This window comes from Colius striatus, chromosome 18, assembly GCF_028858725.1.
Source record: "Colius striatus isolate bColStr4 chromosome 18, bColStr4.1.hap1, whole genome shotgun sequence".
Lineage (NCBI taxonomy): Eukaryota > Metazoa > Chordata > Aves > Coliiformes > Coliidae > Colius > Colius striatus.
The window spans coordinates 5748925-5774301 of NC_084776.1; the positions used below are offsets into that span (position 1 = coordinate 5748925).

The following is a 25377-nucleotide window of genomic DNA, read 5'->3' on the forward strand; positions in this document are numbered from 1 at the left end:
ATGTGCCACTTTCTCACACATTGGGTAAAACGTTTCTTTCATTCTTGCCACAATTGTGCTTTGGTAGTTTCATAGTCAACAGCTTTTCCTTTTTGTATAAATGTCTCAATGTTGGACATTAAACCTGTAAATTTATAACAATTTTGCACCTCTGTTTACATGTGTTACCTGAGGCCCCTTTGCTTTTCCTTGAGAACACTTTCTCTATAATGCTTAGCTCTTCTTTTGTCTTATCTGCAGCAACACTCTTTAAAGAGATTAGATATATAGATGTTACTTTAGTCCTCAACATGAATCTGTCTTTGTCTGGAGAGACAACGCTTTGATGTGTGAGTCAAAAGGACATGGTGGAATTCACTTTCCATGTGTTTCAAATTGGTGGTAAGAGATGCAGAAATCCAACTAGCAGACAATAATTCTTATTTCAGCTTCTTACAACTCTGATTTGGAACTGATAGGATCTGACTAGCAATCCCAAGCACAATATAGCCAGAAATAGAGTGTTCCTGTATTATTTCACTTAAGCTTTTCTTTTCTTTAGTAAAGTGTTAGGTCAGAAAGGTTAAGTTGTTGATTCCATAGTTCACAAGAATTTAAGACTGAGTTCATATTTCTTTCATAGTTGACCTGTGTTAGGGATACGGAAGCTAAAAAGTGGATAGTCTATTTAAACCCTTCTGTGTTTGGGCTGGGCTAAATGGACACATTGAAGAGTAGAAATTCTGTAATCTCGCCTAATATTTTGTATTTGTGTTTATGTTTGCTAGGGATAGCTCATGTTCTAAAACCAGAGTCTAAATAAAAACTGATTTTAAATAAATTGTTTTCAATAATGGGCTACAAAAAGCTATGTGGGCATTCCTAAGATGACATTAACCTGGTTTGTGTTAATGGTTCTGGTCCTAAATAGATGGGAATTGGGTTACTAACTTCCATAAGAGCAAGACAACCTTTATGTCTGAAGAATCACACAGAAAGAGGTCTGGAGAGCTTGACTGTTCAAGTCAGTAAATCTTGGTTTTATTTTGTTTTTTTAAACCCTTAACTTAAACCACAGGAACTGTCAGAATCCTTGTAGACAAAATTGTTAATAACTTAAATGCTGAAGTTCTTCACTATCTAGCTGTTGACCTTTGAGGAGTCTGACTGCTTACTGAGATTATTTCATTAGTATTTGCATGTTGATTTCCTGCCAAAAAGTCAATCTGTTTTTCCTTTGTATGGTTTTGTTATTTTGAAGGTCTTCAGCTGTGGAATAAAATCCACTGTGTAACAAAGAACTGGCAGAGTTGGAAGCTTTCCAGTAAAAGCCTTCCCAAGTTAAACTGGTCATGCTGAAATATTACAAGTGTTTTATGTGGCCTGCTTCCCCTTGTGCCTTACCTAACATAGCTCTTCCTGAAGAAGGGCAACAGTTAGTGTGAGTTCCCACCGCCTCCAAGAGAACGTTCTACTTGTTATTTCTGGAATGGAATTTATGTGTCATTTTAACTTGGGACTTGGACTTTGCTTTTGTTCCTTTATCAGTCTCAAAACAGTTTTTTAAAAGATGTTTACGGAGAGCTTATTGATCTCTCACAGAACTGATTAGTTATAATGACAGCACAGATCTTGTAAGGCCAGGTGCTCACCTCTTCTAAATTGTTGAAGACATTCATACAAACTGCTTAAAATAACATGTAAATATCACAGTGAAAAAGGGTCTATTTAAAAGCAGGTTAACTACCAGTGGCCAATAGGAAAATGTCCACTTCTTTCTTATGCAGGTAGAAAAAGGAGGAAGGTGGATATATACCATCTCTTCATTTTTTTTTTCTTCTTCCCCTAATTTCCTCTCCAAAATGAGAGGAAGATCAAAATGTCACCTGAAAAAGCTGGATGGAGCTAGCAACTTTATGCAGTTAGAGATGTCTGAACTATAAATACCCTATTTATTGAGTCTACAGGGCTACAGGGCAGAGATCAAATTTTTTATGATAGATAAAAATTGATGAGCCTGTCAAATATTTAGAGCCTGGAGGATGAAGGTATGTTTTATACCTTATCATTAGACTTTCAGTTCTATCCTCTGGTATCTTGGCAAGGCCTGCATTTCACAAGGGATAGACTAAAGTAATTCTCATGTTCCAGTCCAGTGGAGTAAACAAAGAGCTACATTCTGCAAATGTTGCAATTCAGTTTCAAGGAGAGCCCAATTAGGAGCATAGGAAGGAAGTCTGGTCTGTCTCCCTGGGATAGGGCATGCGTGACTGTAGGTATTCATCTAGTGCCTGGCATGATGGAGATTTCCTCCTAATTGGAGCTTTTGGATGCTACTCCAACCTAAATGATACTGTGCACAGTAAGTCAGCACAGCTTCACTGGTCTAACTAAATATACATTTGACTTGTGCTAGCTGTAGACTGTTTCTTCCTAGAGATAAGAGCTATGGGCCTTATTTTGTTTTGCAGATAGAAAGAGAATGTAAAGCAAGTATGAGAAGGCTATTATTAATAATTTATTAATAATAATAATAATTATTATTATCAGTTCTTCCCAGGTTAATATGGTGGAACCTCTGTCTCAAGAGATTCCTAAACCTCTAGTTGTAATGTCTGGAAGGTTTTTGATGAAGAGTCTCTCTTTGCTGTCTGCTTTAGTATTCATTATTCTAACACTTTTGCTTCTGATTATTGCTATGGATCAATAGCACCAAAACTTATTTGCTCATCCATCCAGAATGTTTTAGTTTTAGTAAAATATAAAGAGTAGGGGAGAGGCAAGCAAGGAATTCATACATACTCACAATCTAAAGTTATCCCAACACTTTAGAAATACTAGAAGTATGATTGCCTGTGCAGCAGCTGTGAGGTAAAATGCTCTAATTTAGCATATTCCCATTTTATTGTAGAGGTGGTGGGATACAGTTAATAAAGGAGGGGATTGCAGGAAGAGGAAAAGATAGTCACAAAGGAATTTAAGGCTGTTTGAGAGAATACAATTTTATCACTGTCTTTTCCAGAATTTGTGTTGCTTGGCAACACATTTTAATCAAACTTTTTAGGAGTGTTCACTAATGGCACGTTTCTTGTTTCCCCCACGGCCTGATTGCAGAAGTGCTGAGCAGTTACAGCTAAAACAGGTCAATGGAAAATGTTTTGTATGTATCAAATGTTCTGTGAGTACAGTAAAAAATGTACACTGGGGTTAAAAATTGGTTAATAAAAGGTAAAAGATATTTTTTTAATATCTGTCTCATTTGTAGAAAAGGGACATCACCTCTTCAGGAACACTCAGGAATCAAACATTTTCAGAGTTTGAATGACATGCTAAAAATCTGTGATACTTTTACCTTCAAGTGCTAGGAAGACTAGCTGAAGTGGCCTTTCACAGCACTACCTGGTTGGCTTCAATTAATGAGCCTTTGAGGGTTTTCTTCTGCACCAAAGGTCTAAGCAGCAGCCCGTTACCTCTGTTCCAAGCATTAGGTTGAGGAAAAAAGCCACTTAAATAGTCACCTTAAGGAAAGCATAAAGCAAAACCAGTCCCCTCCTTTTACTCAGCTTTCTACTTCCAAGTGGTGGCCACACTTGAATTTCTACTAACTTACCTAACCTAAGAACCATTAGGTTCTTAGATAATTGTTAAGTACAGGTTTGGGTTCAGATTATGTTCTGTTAAAGTCATTGTATGATTTGACCAGACTGCAGTGGAGGAGAAGGAAGATCAGACCCTTAAAAAGACAGTTTTTGCTATCTGCACGGAAGGAGGCAATGCCCAGAGATATCACAGTTCTGTAATGACAGCAGTCTTCTTGTCTACTGTGGCATAGACTGACGTTTGGAAGCTTTTTCCTTCCTAAAGTCCAGACAGGTCTTTTTTATATCTATTTGAGGGCAAAGAGAGAATGTTAAAATGGATCTTATTTTTGTCATGTTACTATAACACTACAGTGACTGAGGGCAACATGTAATGAGGTGTCTGGCTTCATCCAGCCCCTAAAGTGCTTCTTAATCTGTGTATTGATGATCATAGACCATTTAGCACTTAAAATGCGTGGAAGACTGTTAAAGAAGTTCTGCATTAGCCTTTTATAAAAGGATATAAGCATGTGTAGGAGGTAAGTAAAACATGTCATGTTTTAATCCATTAGGAGTGACTACGCTTCTTAATTCAAAGCCTAGAGAAATGTAATTTCTTTAAACAGTGCTTTCTGTATGAATAAAAGTTCCTTTTATTCAAATATCTCAAAATGTTTCCCATTAATTGTTATAAAGAAATAAAGAGATGCTGCTGCTCAGTGTGTAGAGTCCTCGATGGGTAAGTCAAAGACAGTTGACTCATAGCTCACTGCCAAATCAGAATAGTAGGGCTTTGCACTGCATTTCGCAGAGATAATTGCCCAGACAAACTATAAAGTAATGAAAAAGCTGCCTTGAGGGTCTTGAGGCTTCCAGGTCCAAATCTTGCATGATTCTTAATGCAGATTTATGTGAGACAGGGCAGCTTACTGCCAATTGATACTCAGCTGGATCGAGGACCCTGGTGTAAGATACTTTCCATGCCAGTTTTTTTTATTACATTAGTTAAAACGAATGGAAATCTCTGTGTTAGCATTTTAAGTGGAGTCTGACCTCATTTAGGTTTATCTATGGTTGAAGTTGTGTTTACAGTTGTGATGCTACTGTACTAGTTTCTGTTCACTGATTTCACATGAACTGATGAAGCCTCTGGATTTACAGATAAGACTTTGACTTCTTTGGGGGACAATGCCAGGGAGAAGGGTGGGGGATGCTTCTTCTTAGATGAAGAAGCAGCAGGTTTAATACAAAATGCCTATTCAGGGTGATAATTGTCCTAGGGAAATAGGCCTGTGTGTGTCCTTTACATCACATAATGTCCACTCCATTTCATCACAGCAGTTGCACACATGATGCCATGCTACGTTCAAGAACGTGGCTGAATGCAGATGGAAGGAAAGTGGTGCTATTGTTTAAGCAGGTATTTGGAATTTAAGGTTCAATATTTCTATAGTTAGCCTGTCTTTAGCATTTCTTTGTCTTTTTTAAAACCATGGATGAATGACAAGTTGTTCAGGGGAGAAGAGAAAGATTGGCATTTGAGATCAGAGATGATATCATTTCAAAATTGTTGTGTTTTTTGAGACAGTTAAAATTTACCAAGCCTCTGGATCACCTTGACGTTTAATCATACAGTAGTGTTATCTGTGGATTACCACTGTGTTTCATAGCAACAGAATGGTTAATTCCTAACGTTTTAATGTGTACTTAGCCTCTGATTTGTGACAAGTCTATAATTGTGTATTGAAATTTCTTTAAAGATGTATGATGAAAAGCGATTAGTGATCACTTTTAGATTATTGACTTAATTTAAAAAATGGAATGCCTAGTCTTTCAGGTTTTTGTTTGATTTAATATTCAGTAATGTAGCTTGATGGTCCACTAAACCTTACATGTTTTTTATTACTCTTTGATTTAGAACAGCTACCAAGAGAATTAAAGGAAAGAAAATGTTGATGTCCTTATGCGGTAAAGACATAGTTTGCAAAATGCCAGTTTTGCCATTTTACTCATGACAAATTCACCAAAAAGTTTTGTAATTGAATTAATTAAATGCTACCTAAAGGAGAAAATTTGTTCTTTTACTATGAACTTTTTCTGGGTTAGCAGAAAGAAAAGAGTCTAGATCTCCTTTCAACTCAAATCAAGTCTGCTGTTATCCCTGCAAAGACCGTTAGAATAAATATTGCCCTATGACTCCTAGAATAAATATTGAAAGTTATTGGATTGTCTTTGAAGAAAAGCATATTTCAAGAAAGCATGAACCCAAAATTAATTATTTTTGTTTGAGTAGTCTTCTGGTTTTTTGAGAGTAAACAGACCTTACTTAGCCTCTTAATATCAGAGGTTGTTGTTTCGTTTACTGTCCTGGCATCTTTCACACATTCAGGCTGCATTCTAATGGCAGAAAATAATGAGAAGAAGTGTCAAGTGTTTGTAAAGTAAATATTATCACCATGGAGTGAACCTGCTGAAGGCATAACCCCATATCTTACCAGCTGAGCTGTGTAGCAAGTCCAGTGCCATGTTTTCCTTATCTACTTTGTGTTGCAGCCGGGGATATCACAGCTGAAATCCACACTCAAAAAGAAAGATTATGATACAGATGTGTCACAAAAAAAACCTTGTGTTTCTCCTGAAACCACATTCAGCACACATTTGAAGTAATGAGAATAATTCCTATCAGTTTAAATGTTTTAGAATGCATGTAGCATAAGTTGCTGTGAGAGCCCCATTTATCAAAATGCCGTGTTCTGCAATGTGCTGCATCAGTCTTGTTAAATCTTAATAATCCTCACTCATACAAGAAAACTCCTTGAGTTATACGGACTGCTTGCATTAGTAAGAGTTTTAGTATCAGGCTCCTTATGTATGATGATGTACCACTAAGAAAACCATAAACATGCATAAATTTGAGAACCAGGAGATGAAGGCAAGACATGGTCAATTGCTACAATATGGAGACACAAAAAGAAAGGATTTGGCTTAAAGTCTGAAGATCAATGGAATAGCTTGAAGTGTGTGCAGCCATGGTTAGAATGGTTTGTTCTTCAGCTAAATAATGGGGTCTCTCAAGTTCTTGAATAGAGATGGATCTTCTGTATTTTGTACAGTTTCTAGCATGTGACATCTACAACTTTTTGGTTGTAGATGCCAAAAGGACAAAACAATAAATAAGAGCAGTCTTATCAATATATCGCTGCACAAAGTTGTGTTGTGAAAAAATAACAAGCAGATGCCACCTACATAGTACTGTAAGGATTCCAGAAAACACATGATTCCTTTTAGGTGTGTTGCTGGATCACCTCCAGGCATGTGTGGAAGGGTGGAAATGAGTCTGACTAATGTAAAATAAGTTGGCATCTTCTGGTACTGACTTTAGTTTCCTGTGTAGCTAAGTGAACATCTGGCATTGTAGCATGCCAGCTGCAGTGAACCTGGCCTGGTATGAAGTTGAAAGCTGGATAAAGGACCCTGGTGTAAGAGCCTTTCCATGCATCCAGTCTCATCATCCAATTTTGACCCTAAGCATCTGTCTAACAGGGCTCAAAATCAAGTTTACAGAGTCAGTGGTGGTGTTTATTGTATAATTGTATGGTCACTTAGCCAGATACAGTGGACTTTGATTTGTGTGCATTATTCATCATCCCTTACTGGATATCCTTGGTGGTTAGTGTACAGCTTCATGAGCAGCTAGGCAGGTATTTGTGAAGGGCAGAAATAAAATGTGCAAAATTCAGTTTCTCCTACCTCTTACTGTTACAATTTTGATGTCTGTGAGACTAACTTTCATCTGGGTTGGTTTTTTTTGGACACAAACAAAAGTTTATATGCTGTAGATAAATTTCAGTATCCCAAATAGTTTTAACCTGCTCATCTGCTGACTAGTTTGGCTAGCAATAAGGAGGTTATTTCAAGTGGACTTAGAGTTTATAGAATAGCTGAGATGTTATGCATAAAATTCAGTGTGTTCCAATGGGAAGGTCAAAAGACTGGAAGTAACTTATTCCTACAGAGTCTGGCTTCTCCCGTCACCGGTGTCACTGATATCTCCATGCCTTTCCATTTAGTCCTTATGTACTGCTACTCAACATACAAACACAAACCAGACCTGATCCTGCAGCCAGAGAGACAAGTTAGCTTGGTACTATGTACTGTAGCTTTTGAATAATGGCTAAAGAAATGGTTGAGAAGGATGAATAGAAGACACCTTTACAAGCTCCAAAAAACCAAGAAATTTAGTAGGGTCCAGAAGGATAATCTACTCTCTGTGGCCACCCAAAGTAGACAGAGCTGCATCATTTCTCTCCAAGAATATTGTTGATTGGAATAGAAATAATGAAATAGCATCAGAATGGCAGGATAGCATTGCTGTCTTAGGAGTCAGTCCAGAGAGGAGGAAGGTTATGACTTCTTCCAATTTCAGAGGATAAACACAACCATGGACAGATGGATGATAGAAGTAATCTCTGAGGGATATTCCACAGAACTGCAGGGAAACAGAAATGGCAGGGGGAGGTATTGAGAGTGATTTGTCTCTTGTCAAGATTGGAAGCAAGATAAAGTTTTGAGAGTAGTCCAATATGAATCAGTAGAAGCACTGTTTTTAAGTATTTATATGGCTGTCATCACTGTACTGTATAAGCAGTAATTAATGAATTGAAATGTCAGTATAACATGGTTGGCAACTAAGATGAATAAGACCTGTTTTTTCTTATCTATGTTGTCTTATCCTGGCAACTGATCTGACTAGAATGATCTTTCCTTTTTGCTGCTCCTCAATCGCTTCACTCAAGTTCAACTTTTCCACAATTATTTCCCATGTCTCATTTCACAGGCTGAATAAAAAACCCCAAACCTGCTTTTCCTCACTTCCAGATTTGGATCACCTTTAACCTTAACATTGATGGCTACCTATGGTATCAGGCAGTAGTGAAATACTCCATTTTATTCATAGGGGATGACTCTCCATCATTTGGATTAAAGGGATGTAAGTGGACTGAGGTATTGATAAGACTATTTTCTTCTCTGCTTTCCTACACTGCCTTTTGTACTACAAATTAAATTTATGCAAAGTAAGTTTACACTGGTGATCCAAATTGCTAATGCTTGTCTTGTGGCCAGTTCATCACTAATGGGATTCTGCACTTTGTTTTATTAAATGATTTGGGGTTCATTAATAACATAGTGGGTAATTATAATGGCTCTTTGCCACTTCTGATAGCTTTTTATCATGCAGGGCCAGAGTCTCTGCTTGTGTTTTGGGTTCTCTAAGAATCATTTCTTGCTGGGAGTTGCTCTGACTTACTCCAACTATGTCAGAAGCAAATATTAGTCTTCAGTCCTTTTTCTTGCCTCTAGTATTTCACACTTTATTTTCCACCATTTTCCAGGAATGACAGTGAAGAAAACTTATATAAAACCCTTGTACTGTTAACATGAACTTCAGAATTTCTGATAGCCCATGGCATCTCATTGTTTGGTACACAGAAACAAACGTGATGATCCTAACTCCTTTCGGCACTTTAAAGGGAATTTAGTGAGTTCATTGCTATTTAGCATTCTTCTCTTCACACCATGTATAGTAAAGGGAATACACATAAACTGGGCTCTTATGAAAATCTGCCTGATGTAGAAACTTTTTCATCAAGTCAAAATCTGGTTCAGTCTGAAATCATATTTTATGTTGAAAAATACATCACAGTCCTGTTAATACCACTGAAAGTACTGCTACTTACTGGAAGAAAGGCTGTCACTTATGAATAAAAATCAGCTATAAAGTTGAGGTCTTTTCCTCCATTGTGTTAAGAAATGTGCACTAACCAAGAACCACCTATCGCTAAGACACTAATAAACCGCAGTGGTGATGTTGAAGAGCAATTGCAATAAACCCACATTATTATGGGTTCATTTTCTGTCATGATGCTGTGGCCTGAAATACAGCCATATCTTGGCTTATCCTCTGAATTGAGATGTCTCCTTGATGCTCACAGAGCAGTTATTATATGGCCAGAAAAACATATTTTCTTTGTTTTACTTTGTGATTTCAGACAGGACCATAAGGTTTAAGTGCTGAGGATTTAGGTAGTCCAGAAAGCTGATCTGGATTAGTGCCCTGACTGTCAACTCCAGGATAAGAAATCTAGGACTCAGAATCCAATTCAGTATAATGAAAATAATTTAGCCTCTCTTTTTCCATTAGCTTGATTTGAGGTTGTTTTTTCCAAGATTTTGTTTGTTTGTTTATATATAGCTATGTTAAGCAGGAGAAAATTACTGTTCCTGTTAGAAACGTGCATCATTGTGTTGACTGAAGCTGGAGTAATGTATGTACAAGTTCTACAGATTGCCATTCATAGTTCTGCTGTGTTTTTGAGAGATTGAAGGCAGCCACCTTCTCTCTTTATTAGATGTGTCCCTTTGTTAAGATGTTGCAAAAGGCTCATAATAGTATTGCTTAAGCATTATGAATTCTCTGCATATGATGTAGCTCTTCAGAATGTTTCCATATCACGTTCTGGGCCACAAGTTTTCATGTGCTGTACGATTCCATGGGATTTGAGGTTGCTGTGTATTTTGTAGGATCAAGCACCTAATATTGATGCCATGCCGTTAGTCTCGAGGTTAATTGGAAGACCTTTATTTTTTCCCCTTGAGTTTGCCTAAGCGGTGATGAATACTTAAATTCTGGGCACGGCTCCCTCATGGGAAGACTACTGAAGAAATAATTTCTCTTTGCTGGAGACAAAGATTTGGCAAAAATAAAGGAAAGAGATGCGCCTGTGGCAGCTAACAGGACAGTCCCTGTTTGTACTGATTGGTAACCTTCTGTTTAGAGAGCATAGAGAGCAACTAGGGTCAGAATACCCAATGAGACATCAATATCCTATGTGCTTCTGAGGAAGGAACTTAGTGGTTTCCTTTTAAAGGAAGCCCTATTAATTTAACATTAATAATGTATTGAACTTTAAAGGCTCAAGGATATTGAGGCCATTTCTTTGAAGCTGAGTGTCTCCGAACCACAGTGAAATTAATGGGAGTGGAGGGCATGCAGTGTGATGAAGAGAGGTATTCTCAAGCTAATACCACAAGATATCTGACTCTTTCTTACTGCATTATTTTATAGGCTTCTTCAGACTTGATATTTAGACATGATTAAACAATTCATCGCAGATTAAATACTCCCTTGAACACAACACAGAGCAGGCTATTGTGTATGCTGACACTCCTATCAGAAACTGGAAAACGTTGAGGCAACCAAATGATACTAATGTGGTTTAGGACCCTTGAAACACTAAGCATGCCATCAATGCCTGAAATGAGAGATGCCTGGTCTCTGGTGTTACTCTCTGAACTTCCCACACTGCTTACAGTCAGTATTCTAATTGCTGCAATGCAGTCATTTTCTCCTGCATTAATTTAATTGCTTTGATTTCTTATAGTAGATCAGTATTGATGCAATTTTGATTCTTATGCCAGAGAAGGAAAAGAACTGTATCTCATTCAAAAGTAATGTGGTTCCCATAGCTATATATGGGCTCTGAGGAAGCAAAGAATCTCGTCCCTAGTTGATAGTAATTTGTAAGTAGAACCTTCAGCATTCAGAGCTGCTTGTCATTCCCAGACAGCATAGACATCTATATAGAAGTTCCCTGTCTCTCAGTCATTTCAGAAATGAAGTTATGAAGTTTTGATGAAGGAGAACTTACAAAAATAGTATTACTTTTGTGTAACACTGCTTTAGTATACCAGCCATGTTAGCCAAAAAATATTTGGAGAGAGTAAACATACCATGTCCTATACATTATATGGTCCAACTCTTGTACGTTAGTCACATTAAAAGGACAGCAGCTTTACAGGGACATTTGATTTTCTACAAATTGAGTTAGGAACAGTATGCAAGAGTTTAGTGTTAAATTAGGTGCAGTGACATAAAGTAATTCATCCTGCAGTGCAATCCATCATTAACACTGGTGTTCTTAGGTGCTCAGGAAAGAGTGAGTCAAAATGGTTTTAACTTTTTCTGACTAAAAGCTTTAGACGGTTGTTCATTTATACTAAAACTTAAATAACAGTTGTATGATTGGGCATATATATGCTGTATGGAAAAGTGCTTATTACAAGTTGGGACCCACCACTCAAAATCATATTTTGTATAGTTTCCTTTAACAGCATGATATACAGTTACCTAGCATATAAATCTTAGTGTATTCTTCATAAACATTATTGGGATGATTCCTGCTTACACATAAGCTGTTTTGATATCAGAGGGCAAAAAGCAAGGAAGCTGTTAACTCAGGGATGGTAATTGCTATTGCAAACTTTTAATGAAAGTGCACACTTACCTGCATGATTAACAGCGGAGGAAGAAATTATGTTCAGGGGTCCTGCCTGCCAGTTCTGTACAGTGGACTTTAGACTGTCAATCCCTTGCCTTTTCTCCTTTCTCCTTTTCTTTTGTTCTTTTAATATTTGAAATTCTTTAGTGAAAAGGTTCACTAATATATTTGACTAGAAAGGATGTAGAAAACAGCTGCACAACACCCTTCTCACACATTTTACTTCCTGCAAACTGAGCTTTTTCTAGATACTGCCAATCTTGCAGAGTTCTGGTGAGAGAGTGCTGTAAGCAGAATGTGCATCCTAATATGGGCTTAAGTACATGTAAACATCTTAGTTTATGGTTCTTTAAGCAGCATGCAGTGACTCTGAAGACTCAGTGGCTCTCATCAAATGCCAGCTAGGGAGAGCTAGCAGATGCACCAGTTACCTACATTGTAATGTTATTGCACATTGTTTGTCACTACTACTTGCACACATGTGAGTCTGCATGTATGAAACCTCTCCCTTTGGCCTGGGTTTTAATTTGAGCTTTATCAGAAGAAAAAATTACAATAAATGGAAAATACAGAGAATAGTCAAGTCTCTGTGCCACAGTAGAGTTCCCTTGATAATGCTTTACTTTTGCCCTCAGATTGTGATGAAAACAGGTCACGTCTGTTTTGCTTGTGTTGAATACTGTTTGAAATCACAGCAGCAATGAGAGCTTTTACACGTAGTTGAAGGAGGATTTATGGAATTGGAAAGTATTAACTTAATGAAAGAGCATTTGCATGTTTTGGAAGAAAAATATTATCCTCACCCCCCAAAAAAGAGAAATCTGGCATAGCTGATGAAAGCATTTTTTTTATTGATCCCTTTGTAATCCTTTGTTTTCCTTTTCCTCCCTCATCATATAGTGAGGCATACCACGTAAGCTGTAGTATTCATAAGCAAGATAACCTTTCTTGTCCTGTACCCATTCACTTACAAATCATGCTTTACATAGTGCCTGAAGTGTGTGTTGTTAGACAATTTTAATATAAAAAGGCTGCATAAAAACATCTTAAATAATAGCTGCAATTTTACAGACTTGTTTTAAACAAATTGAACATTAATTACAGAGAGCTGAATCTTTAGCTAATTGCATTTATTTAGTTCCCCTGCTGTCAAGTCGACTTCATACATGTGTATTCCATTTGCTTTAAGAGTCATTTGTTGGTAGGGGCCAAAGGGTGGTACTTGTATAGCTGAAGATGTTGAAACTGATTTTTTAGATTGAGGAAGTCTGTGTTCCCTACAAAGTTTAGGCAACCCATCCTTGGCTTGTAACAGTATGCAAAACTTCCATATAAAATGTGGTAATTAAAGATATGTAAAATAATTACAAAGTACAGACTTCATTTAAGGTACTGGACATGGAATTCAGCAAAACAGATTAAACTTTTCTTGTATATTTTTTCCTTACCCCATCCTGCACTTTTCTCTGTAGGGCTAATTTTCTACTAGAACACTCAATCTTCTGAAACACTACAGGGAAATGTCTCTAATTTTCATTTCTGCTGGAAGGCACAGCCATCTTGGATTATTTGTCAATGACTGAAGAAGATACCTTGAGAGTGGTGAAGCTACTCAGTGAACTATGCAACTCTGAGTGGAAAATCAAATAGTATTACAATAGCTAAGCAATAGCTTATGCTAGCTGGGAAAGAACCAGGATAAGTCCTTTAAAGCCAATAGTCTGTGAGACACAAAGAGTGGAGAGAAGTGAAGATCCTACTAGCATCTAATACCTTGTAAATATATATTTCATTTTTACTGTTTAATATTGAAATAGCAAATTTGAGGATCTATTTTTCTTGTCTTATTTTTCTGGGAGTTTCATATCAAAGTATTAACAGTGAATTAATGCCTTGCACTAAGTGTATTATGAAACTAATGGCTCATAGTTGCAACTGGTTTTCTTTCAATAACTATGCAGAAAGGGTAAACGGTGGTAAAAATGTTATTATGTAATACTAGGGCAATGCTAGCCAGGTTATCACAAGCAAGACTCTTAGGATGTAAGATAAGAAGGGATAAGCATGCTGAGTGATTAATATAGCAATCAGAAGAGCTCAGATCAATAAAATTCAGAATTTGTTTCTCCTAACTGCTGTAAGCCTGATCCTTCAGAGTCTAGCATTTTTCATCTGTGTGAAATGGCAGTAAAGTGAATGGAGAATTCTGATCTGGCAGGATTCTACTCTTGGCTTATGTGAATGACATAAATGATAGTATCAGATTCAAGCCTTTCTGTAAGTATAGCAAGTAAATAAGTAATTGTAGAATGGCTTGTTTATATCTTGCAATTAAGCATATTTACTGAGGGGTGTTTTGTATTAATTACAGCATTTTATATTATGTAAGTATTGGCATTCCAACCAGGTGAAAGCCTCTTTGTGCTGCAAATTGTGTGCAGATATTTGAGCATCTGCATCATGGTACCTGGCATCTGATACAGTGTTATCTAATGATCTGAAAATAGTTTTACTGACTGAACAACAGCTTCTCTTTGAAACACAAGCCTACTCACTTTAACCTCTGAGATAGATACCATTAACTGATGACCTTAAGAGGAACTGGCACCTTTTGCTGCTTGCAGTTCCTGCACATTGTCATGATCCTGTGCAATGCTGTGTTCCTATGGGTGGAAGTCTCTAGGAAGCCAAAATGCACAAGGTTTTGCAGATCTTAGCCTGTAATTTTATATTCCACAATGAGAGATACCTGCAATAATCTGACAAAATGAAAGCAACACATGTCATATCAGCAGCAAATAAATATCCTGTCTTCTCTACAGCAGCTGCGTTGAAAGAGATCTGACATAATGGTGTTATATCAGCAGAGCTACTAATCTGAGACACTAGTGATTGGAGTACCAAGGGAGAAAACACTGTAGCAAATGGAGGTCATTCAATATCCTCTAGCACTTTGGACAAACGTGGCATTTTGGACTGTCCCTACTAATGGCAGAATACAGTGCTGATGCTAAAAATTGCTTTTGCAGAGCTACTTGTGCAGGTAATCTGCTCCTAACAGCCAAGTATCTGTTCAATGGGTCTGTTTATTTTGATGCCTTACAGAAACAATGTTTCTTGGAAGTAAAAGGGCACACTCTAGGTTTTAGAGGTAAAAGCAGAGGTGTCAGAAATTACTGGGTTTTTTTTAGATATTCAACCCTCTCAGGAAAACAGATTTGCTTTCTGGACCTTTTGTTTCCTCAGTATCATCTGTGACAAGTCATACCAAATAAAGGAGCTGCCATGGAGGAGCTGCAGTGTTCTGGTAGGCATCTAGGAGTATCGGAATCCACACAGCAAATATACATCTCTTTTTATAGTCCTCAAGTGGGAGAATTGCAACAAGAGGCACAACAGTTTTAGTTCATATGAAATAAGGATGCTGAGTGAATTTTTATTTTTCCAGTGTCATGAGGTGGCACATACAAAGCATCCTTTTCCTGGCAACCATCCTGAACCATAAGGTTGAACCTGTTTACCCAGGCACAGCGCCATTCTGTCAGATGGGCATTGATACGACAATTGTAGAGACCCTGTGTTGTATGTGCATCAGATATAAGTGTCCCAGATAGGATTCCCAGCAAGGATTGTCCATATGTCTGTTCATTCTAATTTTACACTCCTTTGTTCCATTACTAATCCAGGTATGGGTATGATTATGTTTCCAAAATAGAGAACAACCTTTTTCTCCTTCTAGCCTACTTGCGTAACACACATTGGAGTCATGCTTTAGGAGAAGTTATTGGGAGACAAACTTTCCTCCTTGGCCTTACCAGACCTTACCTCTTTCTGCATTCAGAGAAATGAGAGCTTTATACATATTTTTCCTTTCTAAGCAAAGTCCCTGTAGAATCCATCAGAGTAAATCTTTGGCACCAAGCTAGATTTCCCATGCACAGCAGAGTGGAAATCTGTGTTCATTTACTCTCTGCACTTTTTTGCAAGATGTTTTGCATGAACTGGTATAAAACATTGAGGTTTCAGAGTTCAAGAAAGAGCATGACACTGGGGATTGTATCCCTAGCTGCTCTCTCACAATCACCTGCCTTTCCCCTTGATTTCCTTAGTGGCCTCAGTTTTCTCTAAGTGGACAGTACATCCAGCCTTGCTCTTGCCCTAACTTAGATATTTGATATGTCTACAGCACAGCATCTTACTTTGCTTATTGTGCTGCTGTTTATGTGTTTCACTTAATGCATGGAAGATATAAGGATCTGGTATCAGTGGAATGTGCACACTGATGCCAGGTCATGCTCTTCTCTGATAGGTGAAGCAATTGCACAGGCATCTAATTATTCAGCACAAAGCTTTGATAATCTAATTTTCTTTCTCATCTCATGTAGTTTGTTCCATACTAATGCAGCACATGTGGGAAAATACAACAGAAATCTTTGTTTTCCAGATAGTGCATTTGAAATTAGCTTTACCAAGTGTTGGGGCAACACATTAAAGAAGAGCTGCAGGATCAGCATCTTTTGATTTTGGTTTCATTTAAAATCTGAATAATGGAGTTATATTTTTCTTGTGGACCTGGCATGTATCATTTATACTGGCCACAGAATGGGTTAAAGCAATACATTTTTTTATAACATATGTTTCTATGAATGCTGACAATAAGCAATTGCATTTGAAAACATCTATCCTCCCTGAAGCCTTCTTAACTTGCCTTTCTCTCCATGAATACTTTTTTCACTCTCTGCTAAAATGTATCTGCCTCTGGTTGGCTGAATCAGCTTTAGCTGTGTATATTACTACAAGGAGCACTTTAATATAATGTAATTTTATGGGAAATTTTAAGTAGAAGAGTGATTGCTGTGCTTTGTTGGGATTCACTCAGTATCCTCTCTTATTGCTGAAGCATCCTGAAATCTTTAATGACTTCTGTTGCAGAGCATAGAGGCATAAAACCAACCTGCGTAAACCAGTGCTGAGATCCAAAAAATTGCAGCTCAGACTGGATATGAATAATTTGCTGCTCAGATATTTAGACTGCGGGTTGGGATTTGCTGTTTTCCAAATGTTTGTATAGTGCAGTCCAGCACAACCAAGCCCTACACAGTCTAAGTTCTCTAGGCAATGATATAAAAGCTAAAATAATGAAGATAACATCATTTGCAAACTGTAAAGAGTGCACAGTGGAATAGTCCTTTCCATTTAACATTTTGCCATTCCACTAATGGCATGAGCATCAGCACTGCAAGGAGAAATCTGCGTCCTCACATACCCCATTCCACCAGTGTATCTGGATTTTTGGTAAAGCAGAGTGTTGGTCCTTCTGTCAGTGTGTTTAATTAACATCAGCTTTACTTTCATTTCTGCAATTTACAGTCAGTTAAATCATAAACATTGGTTTGTAACTGATGGAACAGTAAGTAATGGTCCTCATCTTGTATCCTTTTTAGCCTGAATGTCACATCCTCTTTGTAATTTTTAATGCCAACAACAATCTTTATTATATTGCTGGAACTTTTCCCAGGGTAATTGTGTCTTTTGTGTATGTGATCTAGAAATGAAACTGCAGCAGAAAGCTGCTAAATCCAGCATCTTCTGTAGCTGCGTATTTATGTCAAATTCTTAGACCTAGTGCTGGAGATTGAAAGTTAATTAATGAGATTAAATAAGAAAATTCAGAGAAAACACAAATGAAAAAAATCTGCCAAAGCATTATGGCATAAACTAATATTTCTGAAGCTATGGGCTGTGTGTTCTGGTTTTGGAACTCAGAGCTCATGGGATAAGAAGCAGTTATAGACAGAGCTATTGCCTGGGGTTCACTCTGTCACTTCTTCCCATTCAAAGTGAGAGATTATTGGAGAACTTGGGAAAGGAAGGGGAGAAACTGCTTTTCAGTCCCTCAACTTGGACTCAGATATTGACTTCTATATAGAAGTGCACTCCCTCTCTGCAGTTTTATTTCATACTGAATTTATTGGTGGCACAGAAGACATCAATAGTGTTATAGATCCTCATTTTTCTACCTGAATTTAAGTTTAGTGTTAAGTTCTTCAGAAGCTGAGTATATTCTGCCATATGAGAAACAAGAGACAAGGTCATCGTAAGATACAGATGTGTGGCATAATTCAATAAATAATAAATAATTCACTCAATAAATAATAAATAATTCATTCAATAAATTGAATGAACATTGATTGGAAACTTGAGGAACAGCATTTCCATAGAAAGTGATACCCTATTTAGGCTTTCCAAAGTTTATGTAATAATTATTTCCTATGCCTTGTATTAATTTTATGGTTTGATTATTTCTTTCTAGCTCAACAAAATTCACCAAAAATCCATGAAGGCTGGTGGGCTTATAAGGAGGTGGTCCAGGGAAGCTTTGTTCCAGGTAAGTGTAACTTTAAAATCTTAGATTATATTAAATATGTTTGTGACTAGAATTAATATTGTTGGGTTTGGGGGTGATTTTTCAGTTTTGTTTTTTATCCATTGCAAAGATTTGAACTACACAAGTGCTCATTATAGTGAAGCATAGAAAGGTTTTTGTCAATACAGCATTCAAAGAACATGGCTGTTTTCCAGAAAAGAAATTGCTTGGATATCATTCCTGCTTTCTCTCAGTAAAACGAAAATGCTAGTTGAGAATGTGTGTTCTGTCTGTAGGAAAGAGGAAGGAGGAACTGCAAAGCAGTATTGTTAACTGTCTGAATTTACCTCTCTGATGCAGCACTTCTAGACAATCCCGTTTCTACAAATTTAAGTGCATATTAAGGAAGGAATCTATCATCCAGATTTCTCTGTTTCTTCTTTTGGAAATGAGAAACAGTGCAAAAAGATGAAACTTTAGCAACCTCCATTTTCTGTTCAGTTGTGGAACTGATTTGACAGTACATTCCTCATTCAGTATACAGAGTATTCACTGATTATTTTTTTTTCAGTATGCTTTCAGTGCAATTGAGATGAATAAGCATTAATTTATGTATATTAGCTATATAGTATAAAACAATGCTTCAAGCTCTATCATGAATACACCATAAAAATTAATACATAAGCTTTATCTCCCCAAAGCACTAGAAAATATTACTTGTTCATTGTGTGAGCTATTTATAAGATTCTGTAGATTTGAACTACCACCAGATATTTTCACTGTTGTGACAATGGTTACAATCTGACAGTCATTTGAAATACTCAAAATGCTGATTATCTTGATAGGAATACTAGTGCAAAGGAGAGGAAATATTTCAACTGACAATTTTCTAGCACTGAAATTCTTGTGAAAAGCACCTATGAAAATCAACATCTACAAGCCTGGAGCTTAATTACATACTGATGTAGCATAAAGTAGCTTTTCAGATTTACTCAAGATTGATTTGGACTGTTAAAGGCACTGCAGTGTATTGTTACTCATGTTTAGTTCCCGATGTTGATAGCAAGGGAAGAAACCTGGAGAACATAATCACCTGCTTTCAAGAAGTTTCAGCCTTCCTGATTTGCATGACCCAGGTAGATGACCAAAGAAGGTGAACTAAAAAAAAATACATGTTTAACAGACCTTCTAAATTATTTCAGCTTCAAGTTATTAACAAAAACAATTTGTCAGCTTGTAAAGAAACACTTGTGATCAGCTAATTGTGGTATTCTAGTCTTAATACTCTTAGAAATTTGGGCCTGGGGACATCCTTAGAAGGTTAAGGTGGAAATAGTCACGATTCAAACTTTCAAGAAAGAAGACCCTTTAGACTAATGTGGAGAGCTACTTCCTTTCCAAGGGAAGACTGAATTACCTGGACATGTTGAATATTGGACTAACCTAGCACACATCCTCTAGAATTATTCCAAAAGGACAATTACAAACAGCTCATTGAAGCAGCTGTGAAGCAAGGATAAGTTGGGGACATCTTTCTTGTGGACTGTCATGTGTTCATCTCTGCAACCTGTAAGCCTCAGCAGAAGATAGGAATCCTATGAATTTTTACAGAACTAACAGCTAATAGTTTGCAGCAGCAGCACCCAAACTTTGGAGTCTTTGAAAATCGTATTTAAAGCATTTCAAGGATGGATTTTATGGTTACAATCTCAGACTAACACATCACAAAGGATATGTCAGTGCATGTTAAGTTTATCCATAATGTTAGCAGTCACATATCAGATCTCACATGAGATGCTAATTAGCACCTGAGAGGAGATGGCTGCGAGGCAGTCTGAGGAGCTATAGCTGAAGTTGCTGACTGATGTGCACTGAAACAAACAGATGTAGCCATCTGCCGTTTCCTTCCCACAGCTCTTTGTCCTGACCCAGACCTGGAAGTTAACAGCCCCAAAGATATTAGGAAGGAATATTTGTCTAAGACTATCACTGTAGTTCAAAACTGACATCTCTAAGATAATGTGATTGACAGGAATACAGCTCTTTAGCTTCTTTCAGGAGCAACCACAAGCATAGAGATGACTAATTGGGTGTAGTAGCATTGTAAAACCCTCCAGGATGAGTTGCTAGAGTTTGTCTGTCACAGCTTTGGCTGTGTGAATACTCTTCACCTACTTCAAAGCAAAGTCACTGTCTTTCTTTGAACTATCACTACTTCTTTCATGTATAATTGTCTAAGAATGCATTTAGGAGTATCACAACATGCCTAGGTTTGAATATGGTATCCATAAGGTTTTCTGCTTAGTACCCTGTTTGGGATGCCTTTAACTCAAATCCTAACAAATGCTCAGGGTCCTGGGGAAAAAGGATATTTACAGGCTTTGGAAGAAAAGTCAGGCAGCCCAGGAGAACTACAGTTGTAAAAGACAATACAAAACATTTCTACTTCTCTGATTAGGAAAATAAGAAATGGCAAATGAGTTCAAGTTGCACCAGAGGAGGTTTAAATTAGGCATTAAGGAAGAACTTTTTCACTGAGAGGGTTACTAAGCATTCGAACAGGCTGCCCAGGGAGGTGGTGGAGTCACCATCCCTAGAGATATTCAAAAGACATGTAGACGGGGTTTAGTGATGGGCCTGGCAGTATTAACTGTGACTCAGGTCTGTATTAGCGTCAAGCCTTGCAAAGTGAGGGTGCAGAGTTGTGGGAAAGAAGGTGATTCAATGGCTGGATCTGTGTATATGCTACTGATACAGAAAACACTTTTCCCATCTCACCTTTTCTAAAAGCGAAGAATTGGTTTTATGATTTAAATCATGTAGGCAAACAAAATAGCAAGTATGTAGTGCTTTAAAATGTTAATTGAATACAAATTAAGTTCCAGATTAAACTTCAGGGAATGTTCAAGGATGAAGAATGAACACTTTATGCATAATGATTTGCATAATAATCAAATAATCTATATTATTTCAAACTTTTACTACATAGACTTTTTCCTGTAGGGAATGTCAAAGTAGTTAATGATGGGTTAAAACACATTTGAATAACCTCTACACAATTTCTTTTACTTCACATAGATGCACATAACCTTTAGTACTCTTCTGTGTCTGATTGTATTGATTCTCTTCAGATTGCTCATTTTTTTCATTGCATCATAAAAGTGGGTGTTGGTAAGCACACAATATAAAGGTGATTAAATCTAATTTGTGATCAAAGAAATCACTTGCCAAAACTCTCCTGTTACTGAAACTTTGGACTACATGTTAAAATGAGAGCTTGCGTTTCTTTCCTGGGGAAGACACTATCTTCACGCCTCTTATTGAATTATATCAAGCCCAAAGTTACTTTAAAAGGTGATAGTGCCAATCATAGCTAAAAGGAGAATGCCCATCTCTACCAAAGAATGAGTGAACTTTGCTGAAGGAGCAGATAATGTTCTTCTTTCTTATAATAAAGGTTGCAAAACAACTTTAATTGCAGATAAAGATCTACATCTACTACATTTTATTTGCTACAGATCACCAAATCAAATGCTACCTATTTCCCTGAGATGAGAAATCCCCTGTTTATACTTCCTTTCATGAGTCATTTTGTTATAAAAGAGAAAAGACTGCTAGAGATTGATAATGCTGCTCCTGCCTTTTGCAAGGATCATGTTGATGAGATTATACCCTAACATAGACCAGCTGGCAAAGTCCAAAAATAATCTTTGATGGGCATAGGTCACTGTAAAAACCATGGACTGTTTGTCCATGGCCTGCAACTGAGAGATATGAAACTTCAAATCTAAACACATCTTCAAGTTTCTGAAAAGCTTATGCATTATGCCATCCTCCAATCACATAGGGGTCTATGTCATACTTTGAGACTGGCAATCACTTAGCTTGGCTGCCTGAATAATACAAAACATAAACCTGCTGATTGCTACTGCTGCATCACTCACTTTTATACTAACAATAAAATTTCTTCTAGTCTTATTTTGGGACTTCAGGAGGCTCCAGCATCACTCACCACCTGGTGTATATTGCTTGTCAGTGAAAACAGTGGTGCTACCTGAGCTATAGCAGTTTGTTAAACAGCCTGCACACACTCCTCAAAATCATTCAATATATAATTATTTATTGGAATAATAATATCAGTTTTTCTTTTAGAAAGCAATATATTGGAACACTTCAATTCTTCAGAGAGATAGAGCATAGATTCTAGAAATCATTCACTTATTGATTGAAACTTAGTATGTACTATATTTCAGCTTTGGTTGTCAGTTAAAGATAGCTTGAAGGAAATATGTTTTTTACCTAATATTTTCTTGGTTTCTTACTTCTGCAAAAACTGACAGTTTACAAATTATTTAACTAGAAAAGAAAGTAGATCTTTTGTATTTTTGCAAAAGAGTTAAATATCATTAAAATGTAAAACCATTGTCTCACTTTTTAATGAATTGTTGATACAATTCATTACTGTAAAATAGCAAGGAACAGATGAGTTGGCTGCTTTTAATTTGGAAGAAGAAAGAAACACTGATGAGTGGAGACATTTGATGGCCTCAGTGCTAATACAAATATGACAACATTTGCTCATCTTCATGTGAATTGTAACCAAATTACAGTACTGAATTTGAGACACTATCACATTAGGAATGATGTTGTTACTTAATGACACTATCAGAATGAGTCTGTAATTTTGAATCTATCATGAAAATGTAAAGAGGCTGATTAGAGAATGACTCACACCTCAAAGGTTTGATTTATCAAAGGCGGAATGTAGGATATTAGGATCTGGTTATGTTTCTACTTAACATTGTAACTTCACATGTCTCCCGATTTAGTCAACAATTAGTCTTATTAAAGAGTGTTATGGGTATTATGACTGAATTAAAGCTGAGTTTTCCAGATTAATGATTTCATGGGTTAGACTTTCCTGACAAAGCCTTCAATGCTCCTGTTATGTGAGTACTCACATTTTACTGGGAGATGAAACGACCATTGGCAAATCAGTGATAGAAAGAACCATGCCATACTACTTTCCAGTAAGAAGTGTATTTACTAGTCTTAATCTATGTCTCTGAACTTCTAATCACTCAAAGCTTTAAGCAAATATAAATACTGTGAGTTAGTTTATGAATTTACCTGATTTTAATACAAATGTGAATCTGCTTGCAGTCATTAATAGAGAAATAATGCAAGATTCTGTGTATAAGTGGTGATCTGTAATGTTCTCCCTCAACAGCAATCATAGTAGAGACAGAAGAATCAAAGTTGGTATTGATGGTGAAGATGTGTGTGAAATGGGATTTATTTATTCATTTAAGAAATTACTGCAAGTGGCTGCTGAACAAGTGCCAATTCAATGATATTCTAGGATGTACACTGGATCTTGCTCATGTAATGGGCATATTCTTAGCAAGTTCAGGTGAGAATACAAAAGGTGTTCATTCATCTGGCTGTTATCCAGCAATCTTTTGTCTGTCCATTAACTCTTAGTAACTAAGCAGGATTAAGGGCTCTTAAACAATTTGGTAACAATCCTTCTCTCAGGTTGCCAACCAAGCTGAATACTGAACTGCCATCTATCATGTAATGAACTTCAAAGTCGCAAACTACTGTCATAAGACAGCCCTGTTTGTTGTAATTCCAGTTGGGTCATTTCTGTTGCCAGTTACTAACCCTTAGAAGCAGCAAACAGGGATGGCTGCGTTAACCTGCAACGTGCAAAATTTATTTCTTGGTTTTGCTACTTCTGCAATGGCTTCCCAATATGCACAAGAAATTTTCTTCCATTTGGTTCCTACTTTCTCTCTTTGAATTACCTGGAAACCTTTCTAGAAGCTTTCTGTGAGATTGTTTCCTGCATTAATAGCTGTGGTCACTCTTAAGCCAGGAAGAAAAACTGCCACTACACCTTTCTGGACGATGTCTCATGCAAAGGTGATGACCAGTGAGAGGTTCATAGAAACTCCCTTTCTAAAAGGAAGGAATAAAAAGAAGGAACCACAGACTTGTGGTTGGACCACAGTTCTTTGCTAAAGTGATCTCAGGCCCCTTTTCCCGTAAGAGCCTGATTTAGAGGGTGTGTTTGTTCCTCTTAAGTTATGATGAATATCCATGGAAGAAAAATTGCAGGTAATGGATGTATCTCAGACTTTGGTTCGTTACCCTGACAGGACCAAATGACCTGATCTAGGTGGACTTGCTTTAGCAGGGGAGATGGACTAAATGATCTTTATAGATCCCTTCCAACCCCTACCATTCTGTGATTTAAATTGTCTTCCTGTTTATTTCTAGCCACAGTCAAGCACTGCAAAGGTCAGGTATTCCCTTTATAACAAATACTGGATCAGATAGCACGTTGTATCTTGCTGTGTCACCAGCTGTCTAGTACCACTCTTGCTGAACCCATAGGTCCCCCCTGCTAGGACACATGCAGTAATCCCTCTTCTACTTCAGGAATGTGCTAATACGGGAGATCTTCAAGGCAGTGGTCTGCAGATCCTTGTCAATTATTGTATCTCACTCTTTACTGTTAGGTTAGATGCTAATTTTATGGTTAGCAGTACTCCAGATACTTTTTGATGAAGATGAAAATCCTCTTTTCATTTACCCTGAACTGATAACACTTTACCTTAAAGTGACACTAGTATGGGTTACAAGAAGAAAGAATGACTTAGTACCACTAATTCTTTGAGACAGATGGAACTGATAGGGCTGTCACAATCTGCATGGATGATGGCTCTAGCTGAGAGGAAGTTTAAGAGATAGTTGTTACCATTTAGGAATTTATATCTTCAAATAGCAGAACATGGAGCAGTATCTAAAACATCTGCTGTACTACACACTGTGGACTCTACTATCATTACAGGATCTTGAAGACCTACTGCTGGTTAGGTAACTGCTCTTTCTGCAATTTTAATGCAGTTGATTTTTAAAAAATATGATCCCATGCCACTTTGAACAACTTGGAAGTGAAAAGCCAATAAGCCCACATCTGTGCTTTTTCATGATGAGTACATCCTTTTAAGCTTTTGCTTAAAAAACAAAAGAAGGATCATTCTTGTGCAGGACCTTAGATGTATCAGCAAAAGTTTTGTGTTTGGAATACAAAGATAAGGCT

General features: G+C 37.1%; 1 protein-coding gene across 1 annotated transcript in view; it reads left to right on the forward strand.

Moving 5' to 3' along the window:
- Positions 1-25377, forward strand: part of CA10 (carbonic anhydrase 10) — a 177514-nt gene that overhangs the window by 13829 nt on the left and 138308 nt on the right. The window contains exon 4 of the mRNA XM_062010890.1: positions 18213-18287. Coding sequence (XP_061866874.1) covers positions 18213-18287 — 75 coding nt within the window. The remainder of the gene's footprint in view (positions 1-18212; positions 18288-25377) is intronic.